Source organism: Dama dama, chromosome 2 (assembly GCF_033118175.1).
Source record: "Dama dama isolate Ldn47 chromosome 2, ASM3311817v1, whole genome shotgun sequence".
In the NCBI taxonomy this organism is placed as follows: Eukaryota; Metazoa; Chordata; class Mammalia; order Artiodactyla; family Cervidae; genus Dama; species Dama dama.
This window is the reverse complement of record NC_083682.1, coordinates 2,533,825-2,552,800: the sequence shown is the minus strand read 5'-3', so window position 1 is coordinate 2,552,800 and position 18,976 is coordinate 2,533,825. Positions and strand designations below refer to the sequence as shown.

At 48.6% G+C, this 18,976-nt stretch overlaps 1 protein-coding gene across 1 annotated transcript in view; it reads left to right on the top strand.

The window, feature by feature from the left end:
- LOC133040821 (uncharacterized) overlaps positions 1-18,976 on the top strand; it is a 33,700-nt gene that overhangs the window by 1,313 nt on the left and 13,411 nt on the right. Inside the window, exons 2-7 of the mRNA XM_061121007.1 lie at positions 240-428; positions 534-712; positions 8,399-8,486; positions 9,215-9,343; positions 10,862-10,967; positions 12,402-12,475. Of these exons, the coding sequence (XP_060976990.1) occupies positions 240-428; positions 534-712; positions 8,399-8,486; positions 9,215-9,343; positions 10,862-10,967; positions 12,402-12,475 (765 nt within the window). The remainder of the gene's footprint in view (positions 1-239; positions 429-533; positions 713-8,398; positions 8,487-9,214; positions 9,344-10,861; positions 10,968-12,401; positions 12,476-18,976) is intronic.

Sequence of the window (18,976 nt, the reverse complement as noted above, 5' to 3'; positions counted from 1 at the left end):
GGGCTCAGAGACTCAACAGCTGGCCGGCCCCTCCTGGAGCGTGGGATTCTAGGCGCGGGTGGGGCGCGGGACGCTGGAGGAGGTGGAGTGAAGGGGCCTCACCGCGCCCCCCCACCCCCACCCCCGCCTCCGTTGATGTGCTGGGCTCTATCCTGCTCTCCGCAGGAAGGAAGGGTCTCACCCCCTTGAATCCTCTCATCCATTGCAGGGCATCCCACCCACCTGGCTCTAACCAGCAGCTCAGAGGGTCCGAGGGGTCGAGGGGGGAGGGGAGACAGACGTGAGGCTGGCAGCAGCCTCAGAGCACTCGCCGGAGCCCCTGGGGAATCGGCCCGAGGGCGCGCGCGCCGCGGGGGCCGCCTGGGCTGGGCTGCGGCTGGGCTCAGGGCTGGGGCCTGGGCCCCCGGGGCGCGCAAGCGGGATTATTGGTGCGGGCAGGGAGGCGCAGGGCGGGTGTACGTGACAGCCCCTCACCCCACCTCACCCCACCTCACCCCACCCCACCCCACGTGGCTTTCGCCGGCGGGAAGCAGCAAGGGCGGTTCTTAAGGACGCCCGGCACCCGGAACCGCGCTGGCGATTGGGCGGCCGCGGCGTCACGCTCCGGAGGGGGCGGTGCCAGGTCTGCCCATTTAAGGGTCGCCGCCGGGTCCTCGGCCGCGTCGCCATGGCCTGGGAGCTCGCTGTGTCCTTGCACGTGCTCTGGAGTCAGGTGGGACGGCGACGGCGGGGCCCGGGGCCTGGACTGCGGGGCTCGGGGTGGGAGGACCCGGGGATCCGGGGAGGACGGTGTGCCGGAGCGCGCGCCCCAGTGAGGCTGGAACCGGCCGGGGGACCCTAGAAGAAAAACTTGGATGGAGCGCGAGTTTCCCCGGAAAGGAAACCGGGAACACCCCGCACCCAGCTACCCAGCAGGGAATCTTCCCCATCCCGAGCCCCGCGCGGGGCCCAGCCTGCGGCACCCGTTCTGCCGGCCAGGGAGCGCTGAGAGGGGCTGGCGGAGAAGGGGCGTGGCGGGGGGCGCTGGGGCCACGAACGGGGCCGGAGGAGACCGGCCGAGGTGGGCACGGGGGCGGGGGAGGAGGCGGCGGAAACCTGACCGCCCGGTGCCAGCCAGCCGCGGCCTCAGCCCTTGGCACGGTCAAGGTCCTCTTTTTTTTTTTTTTTTTTTTTATTAGTTGGAGGCTAATTACTTCACAGTATTTCAGTGGGTTTTGTCATGCATGGATATGAATCAGACATAGAGTTACACGTATTCCCCATCCCGATCCCCCCTCCCCGGTCAAGGTCCTCTTAAATTTAAATGGTCCAGTGTGTGACTCACGCCGGCTGCCTTGTGTTTTGCCCCCAGGGAAGATGCTTTGGTGTCTTTTCATCTGCCTGTTGGCCAGTCATAAATCTTTCTTGGTGACGTATCTGTTTTAACCTTTTGCTCTTTTTCTTTTTTTTTCCTTCTGATTGTCCAGTTTTAAGTATTCTTTATGTGCTTTGGATATAAATCTTTGATCAGATATAGGCTTTTCAAAGGTTTTGTCCAAATTTGTGGCTGGTCTCTTCATTCTCCTAACCCCATCTTTTGTAGAAATTTTCTGTTTTGATGAAATCCAGTTGGTCAGTTTGTCCTCTGTGACTGTGCTTTTAGCTTCCTGTTTTCTCCTAGATTTTCTTCCAGCAGTTTTTATAGTGATATCTTTTATTTTTTTTATTTTTATTTTATTTTTGGTTGTGCTCCCCTTGTGTCTCAGCTGGTACAGAATCCACCTGCAGTGTGGGAGACCTGGGTTGATTCTTGGGTTGGGAAGATCCCCCGGAGAACGGAAAGACTACCCACTCCAGTATTCTGGCCTGGAGAATTCCATGGGCTGTATAGTCCATGGGGTCGCATCACTGACTCAATGGGCATGAATTTGAGCAAGCTCCAGGAGATGATGAAGGACAGGGAAGCCTGGCGTGCTGCAGTCCACGGGGTCACGAAGAGTCGGACACGACTGAGCGACTGAACAATAACAAGGGCCTAACTCCATTTTTTTGCACCTAGATGTCTAGTTTTCTCAGCACCATTTCCTCTAAAGACTGTTCTTTCCCCATGAAATGGTCTTGGCACTCTTGTCAAAAATCACTTGACCACATACGTGAGGGCTGGTTTTGGGCTCTGTTCTATTCCAGATATTTGTCTTATGCAAGTACCTAAATGTAAACCCACTCCAATATTCATGCCTGGGAAATCCCATGGACAGACGAGCTTGGTAGCCTACAGTCCATGGGGTCGCAGAGTCGGACACGACTGAGCAGCCAGACAACTGTTTTGATTATTGTATCTCTGCAGTAAGTTTCAAATTCTCTAACTTTGTTCTTTTTTTTCAAGACCCTTTTGGCTATTCTGGGTCTCTTGAGACTCCATATGAGTTTCTGTGTGGATTTTTCTTTGTGCAAAAAAAATCCATTGGGATTTTGAAAGGGATTCTAGTGAATCTTTAAATCACTTTGTATAGTATGACATCTTCACAATGTTAAGTCTTCCAGCCAATGAACATAGGGTGTCCTTACACTTATTTACGTTTTCTTTAAGGACTATTTATACTTTTCTGTTTACATCTTTCACCTTGCTTCTGTTAATTTTTCACTGTTTTATTTATTTTGATGCTATAGTAAATGGATTAAGTTTATTTCTTTTCTTAATTGTTCACAGTTAGTGTGTTGAAATGCATTTAATTTCTTGTGTTGATTTTGTACCCTATAATTTTTGCCAAATTTATTTTTGATGCTAACAATTTTTTAATGTCACAAAATGGCATACTTATGTTCTGTGCATAAAACATAGATGAATAATTGTTTTATGCATTTGCCTGTAAAATGTGTAGGAAAGTGGGGCTTCCCAGGTGACTCAGTGGTAAAGAATCTGCTGCCAGTGCAGGAGATGCAAGAGACTTGGGTTCGATCCCTGAGTCAGGAAGAGCCCTTGGAGGAGGAAACGGCAACCTACTCCAGTATTCTTGCCTGGGAAATACCAAGGACAGAGGAGCCTGGTGGGCTGCAGTCCATAGGGTGGCAGAGAGATGGGCATGTACGCATACCAAGGAGAGATGAGGGTCACCAAAAAAAAAAAAAAAAATTGTGTGGGAAGCAAACGCTGAGTTACACACCAGTATCATAACACTCCCTTTTATAACGTCTGTGCGTTTCCCCTTTCTCTTTTCATGTAGGCTTGAGTTACTGTGTAGTGACCTTTTGTTTCAACCATACTCACTTGAGCATTTCTTCCAGGGCAGGCTGCATGTCAACAAACTCCCAGTATCGCTGGATAGAGAGTTCTAGGGAACAAGGTTTTTGTTTCGTTTTTTAGCATCTTGAATGTATCAGCATATTGCCATCTTGAATCTGTGGTTTCTGATGGGACATCTAGTAATCTGATTGAGGGTTCCTATCATTTCTGTCTCGCTGGTTTCAAGATTTTCTTTGTCTTGGGACAGTTTGATTAGATGATTCAATGTGACTCTCTTTGAATGCATCCTACTGAGAGTTTGATTAGCCTCTTAGATTTATATCCTGTATCAAATTTAGGATGTTTTAGGCCGTTGTTTGTTCTAATAATCTCTCTGCCCCCTTTTTCTCCCTCCCTCCTTCCTGAGGCCTCACAGTTCATGTTGGCTCCCCTGACAGGGTGCTGTAAGTCCTCTAAGTGGTGTAAATCCTTTTTCTTTCGGTTATCAAATGTTTTGCCTTAATGTTCTCTGACTCTTATCTTTTGCCTGCTCACGTATACTTTTGAATCCCTCTAGTGAATTGTGCATTTCAGTTACTGTACTGTTTCACTCCAGGTTTCCTTGCTAACTTCCTTTTCGGTTTCCTCTGTCTTTATTGATGCCCTTTTTGTGTTCATGTACTATTCTGCTGACTTGGTCCCTGTTCCTTTAGCTCTCTGAACGTCTCTAAGACAGTTGGTTTTGAGTTTCGTTCAGTAGCCCTGCCGGTGGCCCTGCCCAGGAATGGTTTCTATCAGGTTTGGTTTTCTCCTCTGAGTTGGCCATGCTTTCCTGTTTCTTCCAGTGCCTTGTGATACTTTTGCTGAAAATGGGAGGGGGCAGGGAACTGGTGCTGGTGGGTCTGCAGACCACCTTCAGATTTTTCCCAGTGTCCCACTGAAGTCCTCGAGTAGAGTTGGAGTCTCTTCTAAGCCTCTCTTTATTCTTTTTTATTTAACTTTTAAAAAGTTATTTCTTGAGAAATAATTCACATATCAGGCTTCCCTGGTGGTCCAGTGGTTAAGGGTCCACCTTGCAATGCAGGGAACGATCCCTGATCTAGGAAGGTTCGCACGCCACAGGGAAGCTACGCCTGAGTGCCACATTACTAGGCCCAGGCTCTAGAGCCTGCGCTCTGCAACGAGAGACGCTGCTGCAGCGGATGACCACGCACGGCAGCAGAGAGCAGGCGCCACGGGCAGCAGCCAGAGAAGGCCCGCGTGCAGCCGTGAGGACCCAGCATGGCCCAACAGCTAACTCAATAAAAATGTATTAAAAAAATAGTAATTCACACGTCATACAATTCCACCCATTTAAATACTTTCTTTTTTTTTTTTTTAGTATTTTCATGATCTGTGTAACCATCACCACAGTCTATTTTAGAACATTTTTCCCCTCAAAAAGAAATCCTTTTTTTATCAACCCCTATCTCCCCATTTTGTTTCCATGGTGGTTCAGAAGGTAAAGAATCCACCTGCAATGAAGGAGACCTCAGTTGGATCTCTGGGTTGGGAAGATCCCCTGGAGGAGGGCATGGCAACTCATTCCAGTATTCTTGCCTGGAGAATCCCCATGGACAGAGGAGCCCGGCAGGCTACAATACTTGGGGTCGCAAAGAGTCCAACACGACTGAGCGACTGACCACATCTCCCCATCTCCCCTCACCCTAAGCAACCACTAATCTACTCTTTGTCTCTAGTTTCCCGATTCTAAACATTTCATATGAATGAAATCATAAAATACACAAGCTTTATGATTGACTTCTTTTACTTAGCATAAGGTTTTCAAGAGTCATTCTTGTTTTTCAAGGCTCATCCATAATATTCCATTGTATGGATTTATCCCATTTTGTTTAACTTTTAAACACAAACCACAGTTGGTGAAACTGTGGATAAAAAGAAACGCTTTGTATTCATTTTTTCCCCTGTACCTAATGATCCACTCACCCTTGCTTGTAGTTTCAGTAATTTCATTTATTGTTGTTCAGACTCTAAGTCGTGTCCAAGTCTTTGCAACCCCATGGACTGTAGCACACCAGGCTTCCTTGTTCTTCACTATCTCCCTGAGTTTGCTCAAACTCATGTCCACTGACTCTGTGATGCCGTCCAACCACCTCATCCTGCTGTCCCCTTCTCCTCCTGCCCTCCATCTTTCCCAGCATCAGGGTCTTTTCCATTGAATCAGCCCTTCCCGTCAGGTGGCCAAAGTATTGGAGCTTCAGCTTCAACAACAGTCCTTCCAAAGGGTATTCACGGTTGATTTCCTTTAGGATTGCCTGGTTTATCTCTTTGCTGTCCAAAGGCCTCTCAAGAGTCTTCTCAGCCCCACAGTGTGACTGCATCGTTTCTTTATGGTCCAAGTCTGACACCCATTTGTTTGTCCTCCACCCTGAGAGTAACGGGCACAGATTAGTTATCTCTTAAAAATTTCAAAATAATTGGTTTCTCCTCTGAAGCAGTCCGAAGTATATTTCTTCAGAAAATAAAATTTCACTTCCATGAGACCCTTCTTGACTCACTCCTCAACTTGACTGCGTTTCTTTACATCCCGTCCTAATTGCCTTTGGGCTGCTTGTTCCTCTCTGTTTTCCTTTTATTTCCCAGCCTGTGGGATTAATTCCCGACCGGGGTCAAACTCACCTCGCCAGCATTGGAAGCTCGAGGCTTAGCCCTGGAGTGCCGAGGAAGCCCTCTCTCTGACTCTCCTGAACTGTCCTTGTTGTCTGGTCACTGGAGCAGTGTTTACCTCATCGGGAAAATCCGCTTGACTACGCTGGTGAGAGACTCTACCAGCTTGTTTAACGGTGCGTCCTTACCGAAAGCACCCTCTGTACAGTTGGGCATTGCGTGAGTTGAACTTTTCAAAAAACGAATGAGCTCATATTTAATCTCCATGGAACTATCTCTTTATTCCGTAGCCTTAGCACAGTTGAACGGTGCTGACAGATCGTATAATAGCGTGTTTCTAGATTTGGCTTTATCTCATGGCTTCTCATTTGCAGTGAAAATACTGTCTCGGTGATGTCGGGTTCTGGTGGCTTGGTTCAGGTGCTGGTTGCCAGGTTTCTTTGCTGTAAATTCACTGTTTCCCTGTGTCGTTACCAAGTATCTTGTGTGGAGTTGCTTTGAAATCATGTAACTGTTCTTTCATTTATGAATGTTAGCATTTATTGATAATTCGAGAGAAGAATCATGGTTTACTTTTTTGTAAAGTAGATTTTCTTCTTTAAATCCATTCAAGTACTTTTTCTGTGTGAGTTTTTGCTTCATTTTTACTAAGGTGAAAAATAAATCAGAAAAAAAATACAAATAGAGTGTTTGCCATCAGGGGGCAAAAAAAAAAAAAAAAATGGATCTGGGAAGACAGAGGGCATAAGGGAAGCAAAAGTCAGAAAAGAAAGGGAGAAAAGAAATCACAGAGAAAATGTGATATCAGGAACAGAAGAGGAGATGGTAGAAATCGACTGAGTGCGAAGCCAGTGCATATAAGCAGGTTAAACTCATTTGTGAATTATCAGGATGAATTAGAAAAGTCTAGTGATGCGGCATTGTTCAGAGCTGTACCTAAGAGACAGTCTTACGGCAGAAACAGCCTCCTGTAATGCAGGCGGAGAGACAGAGGGTACGAGCCAGGCGTATTCTCACTCGCAGCATCGTCACAGTCAGATCGGAGAGCGTGCAGGCTAGAAAGCATCCCCGACTCGGTGACGAGAGGGGGAAGCCTCAGAGGAGATAACAGTGGATCCTGCATTCCGCTTTCACCTGTTAGGGTCGCTTTGAGCACAGAATTAACCACCCAGACCACATCTGTAGAGGAAACCACCGTTAGGTTTCTATCAGCCTCTGTCAGCACATTGTCATCAACCTGTCAGTATATAATCTTGCTTTACGTGTGTTTCTGTTTAAACACACCTGATTTAATATAGACTTAATTCACTACCTGGGAACTCACGGCCAGTGGCACTGTATGGCCTGCCTGTACAAAGTTTATTTAAGATGGCTTTTTTCTACATGTGTAGACACTTCACAGCCTTCTGTCCTTCAGAACACCAGGTGAGACTGGCTAGGAGACCTTGCTTTCCTTTTTTGCCGAGTCACACGGCATTCTTGATCTTAGTTCCTTGGCCAGGGATAATACCTGTGCCCCCTGTAGTGGAAACGCGAAGTCTTAACCGTTGGACCCTAGGAGACCATTTTAAACATCAAGATCACAACCAAACAAAGGCTGCAAACCAAACTGGGCTGCAGAAAGGCTACTTGTCTACACTGTGAGCTGGCCCAGGAAGGCAGCGGCGCCTGGGTGGACCCAGCTGGAGACCTGTGTTTCCAGGTTGTGTTGAGGATGGACTCTCCCCCTTCTGTGCACGCCCAGGAAGGCATCCGGGGTCTTGACTTGTGGGTAACAAACACATTTCAGTAAGTAGGCAAGTTCAGAAACACTGAATTCAGCAAACAACTGAGGCTCAACTGTCCTAGAGAAACAAACGTGAAACCGTATATAAACAGTAACACCTCAAAATACAGAGAGCAAAGAATGACGTAATTACACGATGAAATCTAGAGTCCACAGACTTGGTATGAGAGCTTAATGTCCCTCCAAGCCAAGGAGTCGAGCAGGATAGGAGATCAGTGTGGATGTGCAGTGATCGGGACCTTGTAATTGACGGGCTCCTCTGTGTCGCTGTGTGCACATTCACGTGCGCCATGATGGACGCATTCAGATACACAGACGCTCAGACTCCTGTTCCCAACACATAGACAGTGTCCTTTCTTGGCAAAGTCTATGTGCAACTGCTGAAAACATGAACTGTATGCCAGAAGAAAATCAAAGACTCACTAAATTCCAAAGGATCACGACCACAAAGGGTCTACTTCTGACCAGGCACAGGGTATAGACGTCAGCCACGGAGGTGTCAACAGATCCACACGCACTTGGGGATGAAAGAGCATGTTTCCCACATAACCCTGCTCCATACTGTGAGTGGAGCCGCAAGGAGGCCGAGGATAGCCCCCAGCCTGAGCCTGCCCGACGGCGTCCCCTCCACGAGGGAGGCAGTACCCCGGGGAGCTGACACCCCCTGCTCGGGTGTCCGTGTCTGCGCCCATCAGGAGTGGAGACGTCTTCTGAAAATGCCCATGTCCCCTCTCTCATCCAAGGTGACTATGACAACGGGGGAGACCATGTGTCACCCAGACGAATATGAGGTTCCGGGCAACCCTTCCTGCAGCAGAGTCTGCCCGGCTGGTGAGTCTGGGGTGATTTCCAGGGAAGACTTCCTGCTTGGGAGACGGGAGGTTGGGGACCCTTTGAGCAGAGCTGGGGGCAGCATGCGGGGAGAACCCGGCTGTCTGGGGTGGGGGAGAGTCTGTCCTTGGCAACCACCAGCACCCTAAACCCCGTCCACACACACAGACACACACGCCCATGTGATCAGCAAAGTCCCTTCCCAGCCCCCTCTGTGAGGGGCAGCTGTCCCGCCCCCACGGGCATCCCCCGTCGCGCACACCCGCACACAGGCCGCATCTCGTCCGGGAACCTGTGCCTTCCAGGGGCCCATGGGTCAGAGCCCAAGCGCCTGGTACCTGGACCCGCAACCCCGTACCCTCCCCACGCTCCCCAGCCCACCCGCCTGTACACACACTGCAGACGTTCACACACACACACCTCTGCATTCACACGCACACCTGCGCGAACCATGTGTAGGGAACAAAGGGGCGCCGTTGGTCTGACTTGAAGTCTTGTGCCCTTGCTCCAGTGCCCACGCGCTGCGGGGCCTCGGTAAAAGCTGGGGGGTGATTCGGGTCCCTGGTCTCTGGGACGGACACCTGTGGCCTGGGATCAGTCCAGTGTTCCCAGGAGACCGGGTTGGGTGGGGGGTACTGGGCAGGGGGTCTGGTCTCCAGGTGCCTCGGGACCTCCTCCAGCTGACTGGGCGGGGTCCCCACCTCACCTCCGTGTCCCACCTCGGGCAGGCTACTACGTAAGCAGACCCATAAGCCAGGACCACCCCATCGGAGCCTGCTCGCCATGCGAGCCTGGAACTTTCAGAGCTCATCCCAGCGTGGAGACCCAGTGCTTGCCGTGTGCCCAGTGCAGAGAGGGTGAGTGGTGGCAGTCCCGCTCACATGCCCCGTCGACCCGGCCCGTGGGAACCTCCCCAAAGGCAGTGAATGGTCCCAGAGGATGGCAGCGGGAGCCGTCATCACGGAGTGCTTGTTGGTCATGATGTGTTGCCTAAAGAAGCAGCTACAGGTCATTAGGGTTTCAGACTTGCTGAATATCAGTATGGTACACAGAAGTTCTTCTGTCTCTGTGTGTCGATGACATTGTTTAAATAGGTAATTTTCCATTTTATTTGTCTTTAACTGGAGGGTAATTGCTTCGCAATGGTGCATTAGTTTCCGTGGTACAAAAATGTGAATCAGCTAAGCGTATGTTCATATCCCCTTTCTCTTCAGCCTCCCCTCCAGCACCCTTGAAATGTAATTTTAAAATACCACTTGCGTTGGCAAAAAAAGAAAGATTTTTGGAATAAATCTAGCAAAGCATGTGTAAATATACATGTGAAAAAACTACCTTTAATGAAACACAAATACAGAGAGAAATACCACAATATAGTAAACAAGTCCTAACCACTGGACCACTAGGGACCTCGTTTAGTGTTTTATAAGCATCAGTTTTTCCTGGAATGGTGCTTAGATTTTTGTGCATTCCCAATGAAAATTTCAGTATATCAATGTATAAATCAATTCATCTTGCCATAGACTTTAAACTGATACAATTTTTATTTTTAAGAGGTAAAAAATATGAGACTTCGCTGGCGGTCCAGTGGTTAAGAATCACCCGCCGATGCGGGGCACACAGGTTCATCCCCTGCTTCTCGAAGATCACACATGCCCCAGAGCAGCTCAGCCCGTGGGCCGCAACCGCTGTGCCCACACGCCCTAGAGCCTGTACCCTGCAGGAAGAGAAGTTACCACAATGAGAAGCCACAGCAGAGTCGCACCCGCTTGCCACAACTGGAGAGAGTGTGCATGTGTAGGGCAGAACCGCACGGCCAAAAATAAATGCATAAATAAAATTTAAAAAAAAAGAGATAAAAACATCCCAGCAGGAGTTGTCCTGAACATGGTGTGCTGACACCTGCTGGAACAGTTTCCTTCTTTCTTGGAAGATGAAAACCAAGATAGCACCCTAGCTGCCCCTCGTATTAGACTCTGAGTAGAGATAGTGAGGCGGAGTGACGTTCACGCGGGGGCAGAGAGTTGGCCCCGTGGAAAGAGCCGCGTAGACGTGAGATGTGGGTGCGGCCCCGGGACCCAGCCCTTCGCAGGTGGAAGGGCAGAACCCTCCAGCGATGCTGGGAGAGACCGTTCTCGGTCCACGCCGAGTAGGGCTGTTCTGGTCTTCCTGGGGAAACGAGGGGACACGTTGATTTGGGGTGTATCTGAGCAGTTGGCCCTCTGCCCCAGCCCACAGCTCCTCCTCCGACACCCAGGCGGCAGGGGTGAGGTCTGGAGGTGGGTGCGTGTGCTGAGCCTTTGACTGAACCTGGACGTGGCCGGGGGGCAGGACGGAGCCCAGGCCCCGGTGACTGACCCTCAGCCCGCCTCCAGCAGATCAGGAAGTGGTGAAGCAGTGCTCCCCGACCAGCGACCAGGAGTGCCAGTGCCGGCAGGGCAAGTTCTTCTGCGACTCCGTGGACTGCGCCGAAAGCTGCATCCGGTGCGCAAGGTACCACCCAGCGGTGGGAGCTGGCCAGCAGGCCTGGGTGGGGGCTCTCTTCTCCACTCACGGCCCGTTTGTTTTTGGGTCACTTACTCAGCCACCCCCGGCCCAGAGCCTCTGTTTTCCCATCTGTAATGGGGCTAATGGTAGCACCGGCCCCAGTGAGGAGCCCTGAGGATTAAGGCAGACAAGTCACCTGGACGTTTCCACGTGGGGGCGAACTGGAGTCATCGCTCATTCATTTCTTCCTTCTTTCATTCACTCACTCATGTATGACTGTGAGCCCCGCTGTGGCCTGCGGGGTCGTATTGCAGGCCTGGGCCCCAGCAGTGGTGGAGAGCATCCCAACACATATGCAGTGACGCGCTCGTGAGGGACAGAGGGGCCGCAGGAGGCAGGACCCTAGAGCGGGGGCCAGGGAGGGCGGGACGGACGATGGAGCCACAGGACGTCCGGGGGAGGAGAGCTGCAGGCAGGGGGGCGCCCCCCAGGCCCTGCGGCCCGGATGGGATGGCCAGTGCGTGTTTTCTGCCCTTGATGTTACAAAGCATCACGACGGGGAGGCTTTAGAAAAACAAGAAAAATGTATTCTTTCGCAGTTCTGGAGACCGGAAGTTGGAAATCGAGGTGTCAGCAGGGCCAGGCTCCCTCCGTGGGCTCTCGGGGAAGAATCTCTCTCGCTTCCTCAGCTTTGCCGGCACTCCTTGGCGCTCCTTGGCATCGCTTCAGTCTCTGCTTCTGCTTTCCAGGGATCTTCTCCTGTGTGCTCTGTCTCAGCATCTTCACGTGGCCTTCTCTCTGTGTGCATACAGTTTCCCTCAGTGCGGACGCTGTCACTGACTGAGGCCCACCCTGATCCGGTGTGACCTCCTCTTAAAGGATTACATCTGCAGAGACCGTGTTTCCACATCAGGTTGCGTTCTGTGGTTTCCAGTGGGCTTAGATTTGGAGCAGACTTTGAGGAAGACACTCACGGTGGTAAAGCCACTGGTAAAATCACCTGCGTTTGTAGATGCTTAAATACAACTCAGACCAGCTTGCACTGTTGGCTCAGGATTCTGCCGAGTCCAGAGGGAGGACCGCTTCCAGGTCTGGGTCGATCAGCTCTGGCTTGTCCCCTTCTCCACGAGCTGCATCTCAGGCTGCTTTCCCTCCTGGCAGAGGTACGGCCACGGCAGGTCCAGTCCTCGTGGCCACACACAGAGCTCTATCTCCCGTCTATCAGAGATTCCTAAGTTTTATCCTCATTGATCCAGTGTGGGCCAGATAGCCCAGCACATACCAGACACTGGTGACTTGAAACCTCACGGGCCTGCTGAGGATGTTGGGTTGGTCCCTCTAACCCCTGACCGGTGGGTGGTTGAGTAAGATTCTTTGGGTTGGCCCAAGCGAGGGGAAATGATGCTCACAATTTCTTTATTCTTCTCTCAGGTGTGAAGATAGCGCCGTCCTTCAACCCTGCAATGCCACAAGTGATGCAGTTTGTGCCACAAATCCACAGTCAGGTAAGGGCCTAATTCCATCTCTTAAATCCGTAAAGGCCAAGGTTGAGGCTCTGAGGGTCCCAAAGTCCCTGCTGTCACAGCTCATCTCTGCTGCTGTAAATAAGCCAGAGGCTGTGATCAGAGGTGGTTGGCTATGTGTCAGTAAAACTTGATTCATAAAAGTGGGCTATGGGCCATGGGTCATCGTTCGTAGACTCTGCCTTGAGTAAACAGAATCCTTGTGGGCAAGTTATGGCTTCCTTGTCCTTGTCCCATGAGTTATGGCCGTGTGGGCTCAGTTTGAGCCCACCAGACTGAGCACGTAGCAGGTGGAAGGGGCTGATAGCCCTGTGAGACCTGTCCTTCCTGACATCCCAACACCTGGCCACGTCCCTGCTTGGCGGGGCCTCAGACGGGACTTAGGAATGTGAGTTGGGTGCATGCCCCCAGCAGAATTGATGCCCCACTACTAAGTATCTGTGCAAATCTGTGCAAGACTATTTTCCTTTTCTTTTTTTAAATTGAAGTCTTGGTGATTTACATTGGTGCAAAGTGGCTCAGTTACACACACACACACACACACACATATATGTGTGTGTATGCTAAGTCACTTCAGTCGTGTCTGACTCTTTGCGACCCCATGGAGTGTAGCATGTCCGGCTCCTCTCTTCATGGGATTCTCCCAGGCAACAATGTTGGAGTCGGTTGCCAGGCCCTCCTCCAGGGGATCTTCCGAACCCAGAGACTGAACCCACGTCTCTTGTATCTCCTGCACTGGCCGGCCGGTTCTTTACCACTAGTGCCACCTGCTTCCTCATAGCTCAGCTGGTCAAGAATCCACCTGCAATGCAGGAGACCTTGGTTCCTGCCGGGGTCCAGCCCCAGCAGGATCCAGGGGAACCCTCAGGATGAACGGCGTCGGCGAGAGAAGACAGACACACACACACAGACGTTGCATAGAAGAGGTAGCTTTTTTTCTTATTTTTAGGATAGCTCTGTTTTTATAGAATGAATGTTACTTCCCCCTTAAGTCACCACATATTACATCAGATATTGGTTTGTGCTTCCGTCAATATTTTTTTCCCCATGTTTTTCCCCTAAGCATTCATCTAGAACGTTTCCAATTACAGGGTTTATACTTAAATATCCCGTACATAATCTTCTTGCCTCAATGGCCTAACATTCTCACTCTAACAAAAACAATGTTTCATAAATCTCAGGTATAGTGTAAATTCTTTGGACAATAAAACAATACATGGGAAGGGTTACAGTAACATGTTTGACATTTCTGAAAATAGTACTATGAGAAAAACCTGATATTTTTCTTTACCTGAAACCACAAAATCTCAATTTACAACGATTAACTATTAAACAGCAAAACACCTCTAAAGCAGCAAAACACCTCTATTAATAGTAAGATAATGGCAATAAAACTGGTTAATATAAATTTTCTATTAAAATCCTATATACCCCATTTTCTAATTTTACAAAAATACCCATAATATCCCATGTTGTTTAAAGAAAGGGAAACAATGAACAAGTAGCAGCAAGGAAATAGCAATAGTGAAAACCCTTTCAACCATCTACAAGAAGTAGATGTACTTCTAAATCTAAACACCTCTACTCTTTTCTATTCTAGAACATTATAATCTTTTAAGCAAGCAGCCAAACTATACCTGTGGCCTTTTCTTTTATGACTTGATGTTTATGGTCGTGTCCTGAGCCAGAGCAATCTTAAGCATTTCCAAAAAGACTTGGACCTTTCCAGTGAGGCCTTATTACTATATATTATAATTTCCAAAAATTAATAGAAAGCCCAACAACAGTAAGACAGAAGGAAGAAAGGGACATACCGGGCCCCCGGGACAACCTCGAGGGGGAGAGCTGCCTTGCAGGTTCCTTTCTCATCCCGGCGGTGCCCAACAGGTTCCATTCCTGGATCAGGAAGATCCACTGGAGAAGGGATAGGCTACCCACTCCAGTATTCTTGGGCTTCCTTTGTGGCTCAGCTGGTAAAGAATCCGTCTGCAATGAGGGATACCTGGGTTCAATCCCTGGGTTGGGAAGATTCCCTGGAGAAGGGAAAGGCTACCCACTCCAGTATTCTGGCCTAGAGAATTCCATGGACTTTATTGTCCATAGGGTTGCAGAGAGGTGGACACAACTGAGCAACCTTCACTCACTCAGCACCACCTGGGAAGCCCCATATACACATATATAGTCAAAGCTGTGGTTTTTCCAATAGTCATGTATGGATGTGAGAGTTGGACCTTAAAGAAGGCTGAGCCAAAGAATAGATGCTTTTAAACTGTGGTGTTGGAGAAGACACTTGAGAGTCTGCAAGGAGATCAAACCAGTCCATCCTAAAGGAAATCAGTCCTGAATATTCATTGGAAGGACTGATGCTGAAGCTGAAACTCCAATACTTTGGCCACCTGATGAGAAGACCTGACTCCTTGGAAAAGACCTTGATGCTAGGAAAGACTGAAGGCAGGAGGACAAGGGGAGGACAGAGGATGAGATGGTTGGATGGCATCACCGACTCAATGGACATGAGTTTGAGCAAGTTCCAGGAGATGATGAAGGACAAGGAAGCCTGGCGTGCTGCCGGCCATGGGTCCAAAGAGTTGGATGTGACAGAGCGACTGAGCAGCAACAGCAAATATATACGTACATATTCTTGTTCACATTCCTTTCCATTGTGGCTATTATCACAGGATACTAAATGTAGTTCCTTGTGCTATACAGTAGGACTTGTTGTTTTCCTGTTTTGTATACAGTGATGTGAGTCTGTTCCTCTCTAGCTCCTCATTTATCCTTCTCTCACCACTACTTCTTTGGTAGCCATAAGTTTGTTTTTTTATGTCTGTGGGTCTGCCCTCGTTTCCTAAGTTCATTTGTGTCATATTTTAGATTCCTCGGATAAGTGATCTCACGGGGTGTTTGTCTCGCTGACGTCAATTCGTGTGATCATCTCTTGGTTCATCGCGGTCTCTGCTGAAGTCTTGCCCATTTTTATATGGGCTGTCTGGGTTTTTATTCTCTTATTTTTGATGCTTATCTAGAAACATTGACAATTACTTACAAACGTGGGACACAAGCTCTTTGTGTGGGGTATCTGGGCCTCTTGTGGACAAAGGTCCTTCATTTTAACCATGTCAGGCTTGTGGCTGTTTTCTGCCAGGGTTGGTGCTCTTCCTGTCCTGAGTGAAAAACCTTTGCTCAGCTGGAGAAGGTGTTCTGTCTCGTGACCTGCCAGCAGCTTCTCTTTACCACTGTGCAGGACCGCAGTGGTGTCCGTGTGGTGTGAGCGAGCAGTTTTTCCCACTGCACATATGCGCAACACCGCATCGTGTTTTGAATCCAGTCTCTTCCCCACCCTGAGTGTTACTGGGTCATCAGTGAGCTCCGTGTTCCCCTGGGCTTCTCTCTGCTCCAGGGTCTGCGCCACCTTCCTGCTGGCCTTCTCACTGGAGCCCAAGTCCCCCTTGTCACCTTCCCCAAGGTCATCAGACCGCCCCTGGACTCAGCATATACATTTACATTTTAAAATAAGCTTCTTGATTTCCCGCTGATGTGAGTAACAGAGAAGTGTTTTGCTTTTTACTGGAGTGTAGTGGAATTACAGTGTTGTGTGGTTTCAGGGGTACAGCAAAGTGAATCAGTTTTAAAAAAGATAATTTGTTTAATTTTTTGGTTGTCCTGCGTCTTCTTTGCTGCATGAGGGCTTTCTCTAGTTGCAGAGAGCGGGGCTCCCCTCTAGTTGTGGTATGCGGGCTTCTCATCGCAGTAGCGTCTTTTGTTGCCGAGCACAGGCTCTAGGGTACACGGGCTTCAGAAGCTGTGATACACGGGCTTAGTTATCCTAGGGCATGCGGAATCTTCCCGGACCAGCGAGTGAACCTGTGTCCCATTCATTAGCAGACTTAATTCTTAGCCAGTGTACCACCAGGGAAATCCTGTGTCCACTCTTTTTGAGATTATTTTCCCATATAGATCGTTACAGGGTACTGAGTAGGGGTCCCTGTGTTACGCAGCAGATCCTTATTAGTTATCTGTTTTATATATAGAAGCGTCTATGTGTCATTCCCCTTCTCCCATTTTATCCCTGCCCCCCTCCCACACACACACAGATACTGGTAACTAACAGCTTGATTTTGCGTCTGTAACTTTACTTCTGTTTTGTAGGTAAGTTCATTTATAACCGTCTTTTAGATTTCACGTACAGGTGATACCATATAATTGTCTTTCTCTTTCTTACTTCACTCAGTGTGACAATCTCTCTGTCCATGCATGTTGCTGCAGATGGCATTATTTTCTTTTTATGGCTGAGTAATATTCCAGAGCATGTATGTACCACATCTTCGTTCTCCATTCCTTGTTTTTTGTTTAACTTTTCATTTTACATTGGAGTATGCATGTATGCACACACAGTTACTAAGTCATGTCCAACGCTCTGCGACCCCAAGGACTGCGGTCTGCCAGGCTCCTCTGTCCATGGGCTTTCCCAGGCAAGAATACTGGAGTGGGTTGCCATTTCCTTCTCCCTGGGACCTTCCCCACCGAGGGATGGAACGCAGGTCTCTTACTTTGGCAGTCGGATCCCTTACCTCTGTGTCACCTGGGAAGCCACGTTGGAGTATAGCCAATTATAGTTTTCAGTTCAGTTCGGTGGCTGAGTTGTGTCTGCCTCTTTGCAACCCCATGGACTCCATCACGCCAGGCCTCCCTGACCATCACCAACTCCTGGAGCTTGCTCAAACTCATGTCCATTGAGTCGGTGACACCATCCAACCATCTCATCCTCTGTCGTCCCCTTCTCCCGCCTTCAGTCTTTCCCAGCATCAGGGTCTTTTCTAAGGAGTCAATTCTTTGCATCAGGTGGCCAAAGTATTGGAGTTCCAGCTTTAGCATCAGTCCTTCCAATGGACACCCAGGACTGATCTCCTTTAGGATGGACTGGTTGGATCTCCTTGCAGTCCAAGGGACTCTCAAGAGTCTTCTCCAACGCCACAGCTCAAAAGCATCAATTCTTCAGCACTCAGCTTTCTTCACAGTCCAACTCTCACATCCATACATGACCACTGGGAAAACCATAGCCTTGACCAGACGGACCTTTGTTGGCATTATAGTTTCAGGTGGACAGCAAAGGGACTCGGTTATACATATCCATGCATCCATTCTCTCCCAACGGAGAAGGAAATGGCATCCCACTCCAGTATCCTTGCCTGGAGAATTCTGTGGACAGAGGAGCCTGATGGACTACAGTCAGTGGGGTCACAAAGAGCTGGACACGACTGAGCGACTAACAGACTCTCTCCCAAAGTCCCCTCCCATCCAGGCTGCCATGCATCGAGCACATTTGTCTGTGCAGTTCAGCGGGACCTTGTTGGTTATCCATTTTAAATTACAGCAGCAGATACATGTGGATCCCAGGCTCCCCAACTATCCCTTCTCCTGTGTCTTCCCCTCCCTAGCAACCTTAAATTCATTCTGTGAATCTGTTTCTGTGTTGTAAATAAGTTCATTTGTATCCTTTCTTTTTAGATTCCATATATAAGGGATGTCATACAATATTTCTCCTTCTCTGACTTATTTCACTCAGTATGACAGTCTGTAGGTCCATCTATATTCCTGTAAATAGCATTATTTTGTTCTTTTTAGTGGCTGAGTAATACTCCATTTTAAGTATGTACCACGTTTTTTTTGTCCATTCTCTGATGGACATTAATGTTGCTTCCATGTCTAGGCTGTTGTGAACAGTCATGCTATGAGCATTGGGATGCATGTATCTTTTCAAATTAAGAGTTTTCTCTGGCTATGTGCCCAGAAATGGGATCACTGGATCATGTCAGAGTTCTATTTATAGTTTTTTAAGAAACCTCTACACTGTTCTCCACAATGGCTGTATGGATATACATTCCCAAGATGAGTGTAGGGGGTTTCCCATCTGTCCACGCCCTCTGCTGCATTTATTGTTTGTAGAGATTTTGCTGATGACCATTCTGAACGGTGTGAAATGATAGTTGATTGTAGTTTTGATCTGTATTTCTCTAGTAATTAGTGATGTCGGGCATCTTCTTGTGTACTTTTTAGCCATCTGTGTGTCTTTCTCAGAGAAATGTCTGTTTAGATCTTCCACCCATTTTTTGATTGGTTTGTTTGTTTTTTTGGTGCAAACTGCATAAGCTGTTTGTATGTTTTGGAGATTAATCCCTTGTCTGTTACTTTCTTTGCAAATATTCTCTTTCATTCTGAAGGCTGGTTTTTTTTTTCCTTTTGCCTATAGTTTCCTTTGCTGTGAAAAGCTTTTAAGTTTAACTAGGTCCCATTTGTTTGTTTTTGTTTTTATCATTCTAGGAGGTGGATCAGAAAAGATCTTACTGCGAGGTGTACCAACGCCTCTTCTGCCTACGTTTTCCTATGAGAATTTTGTAGCATTCAGCCTTACATTTAGGTCTATAATCCATTTTGAGTTTATTGTTGTGTACAGTGTTACAGAGTGTTCTGCTTTCATTCTGT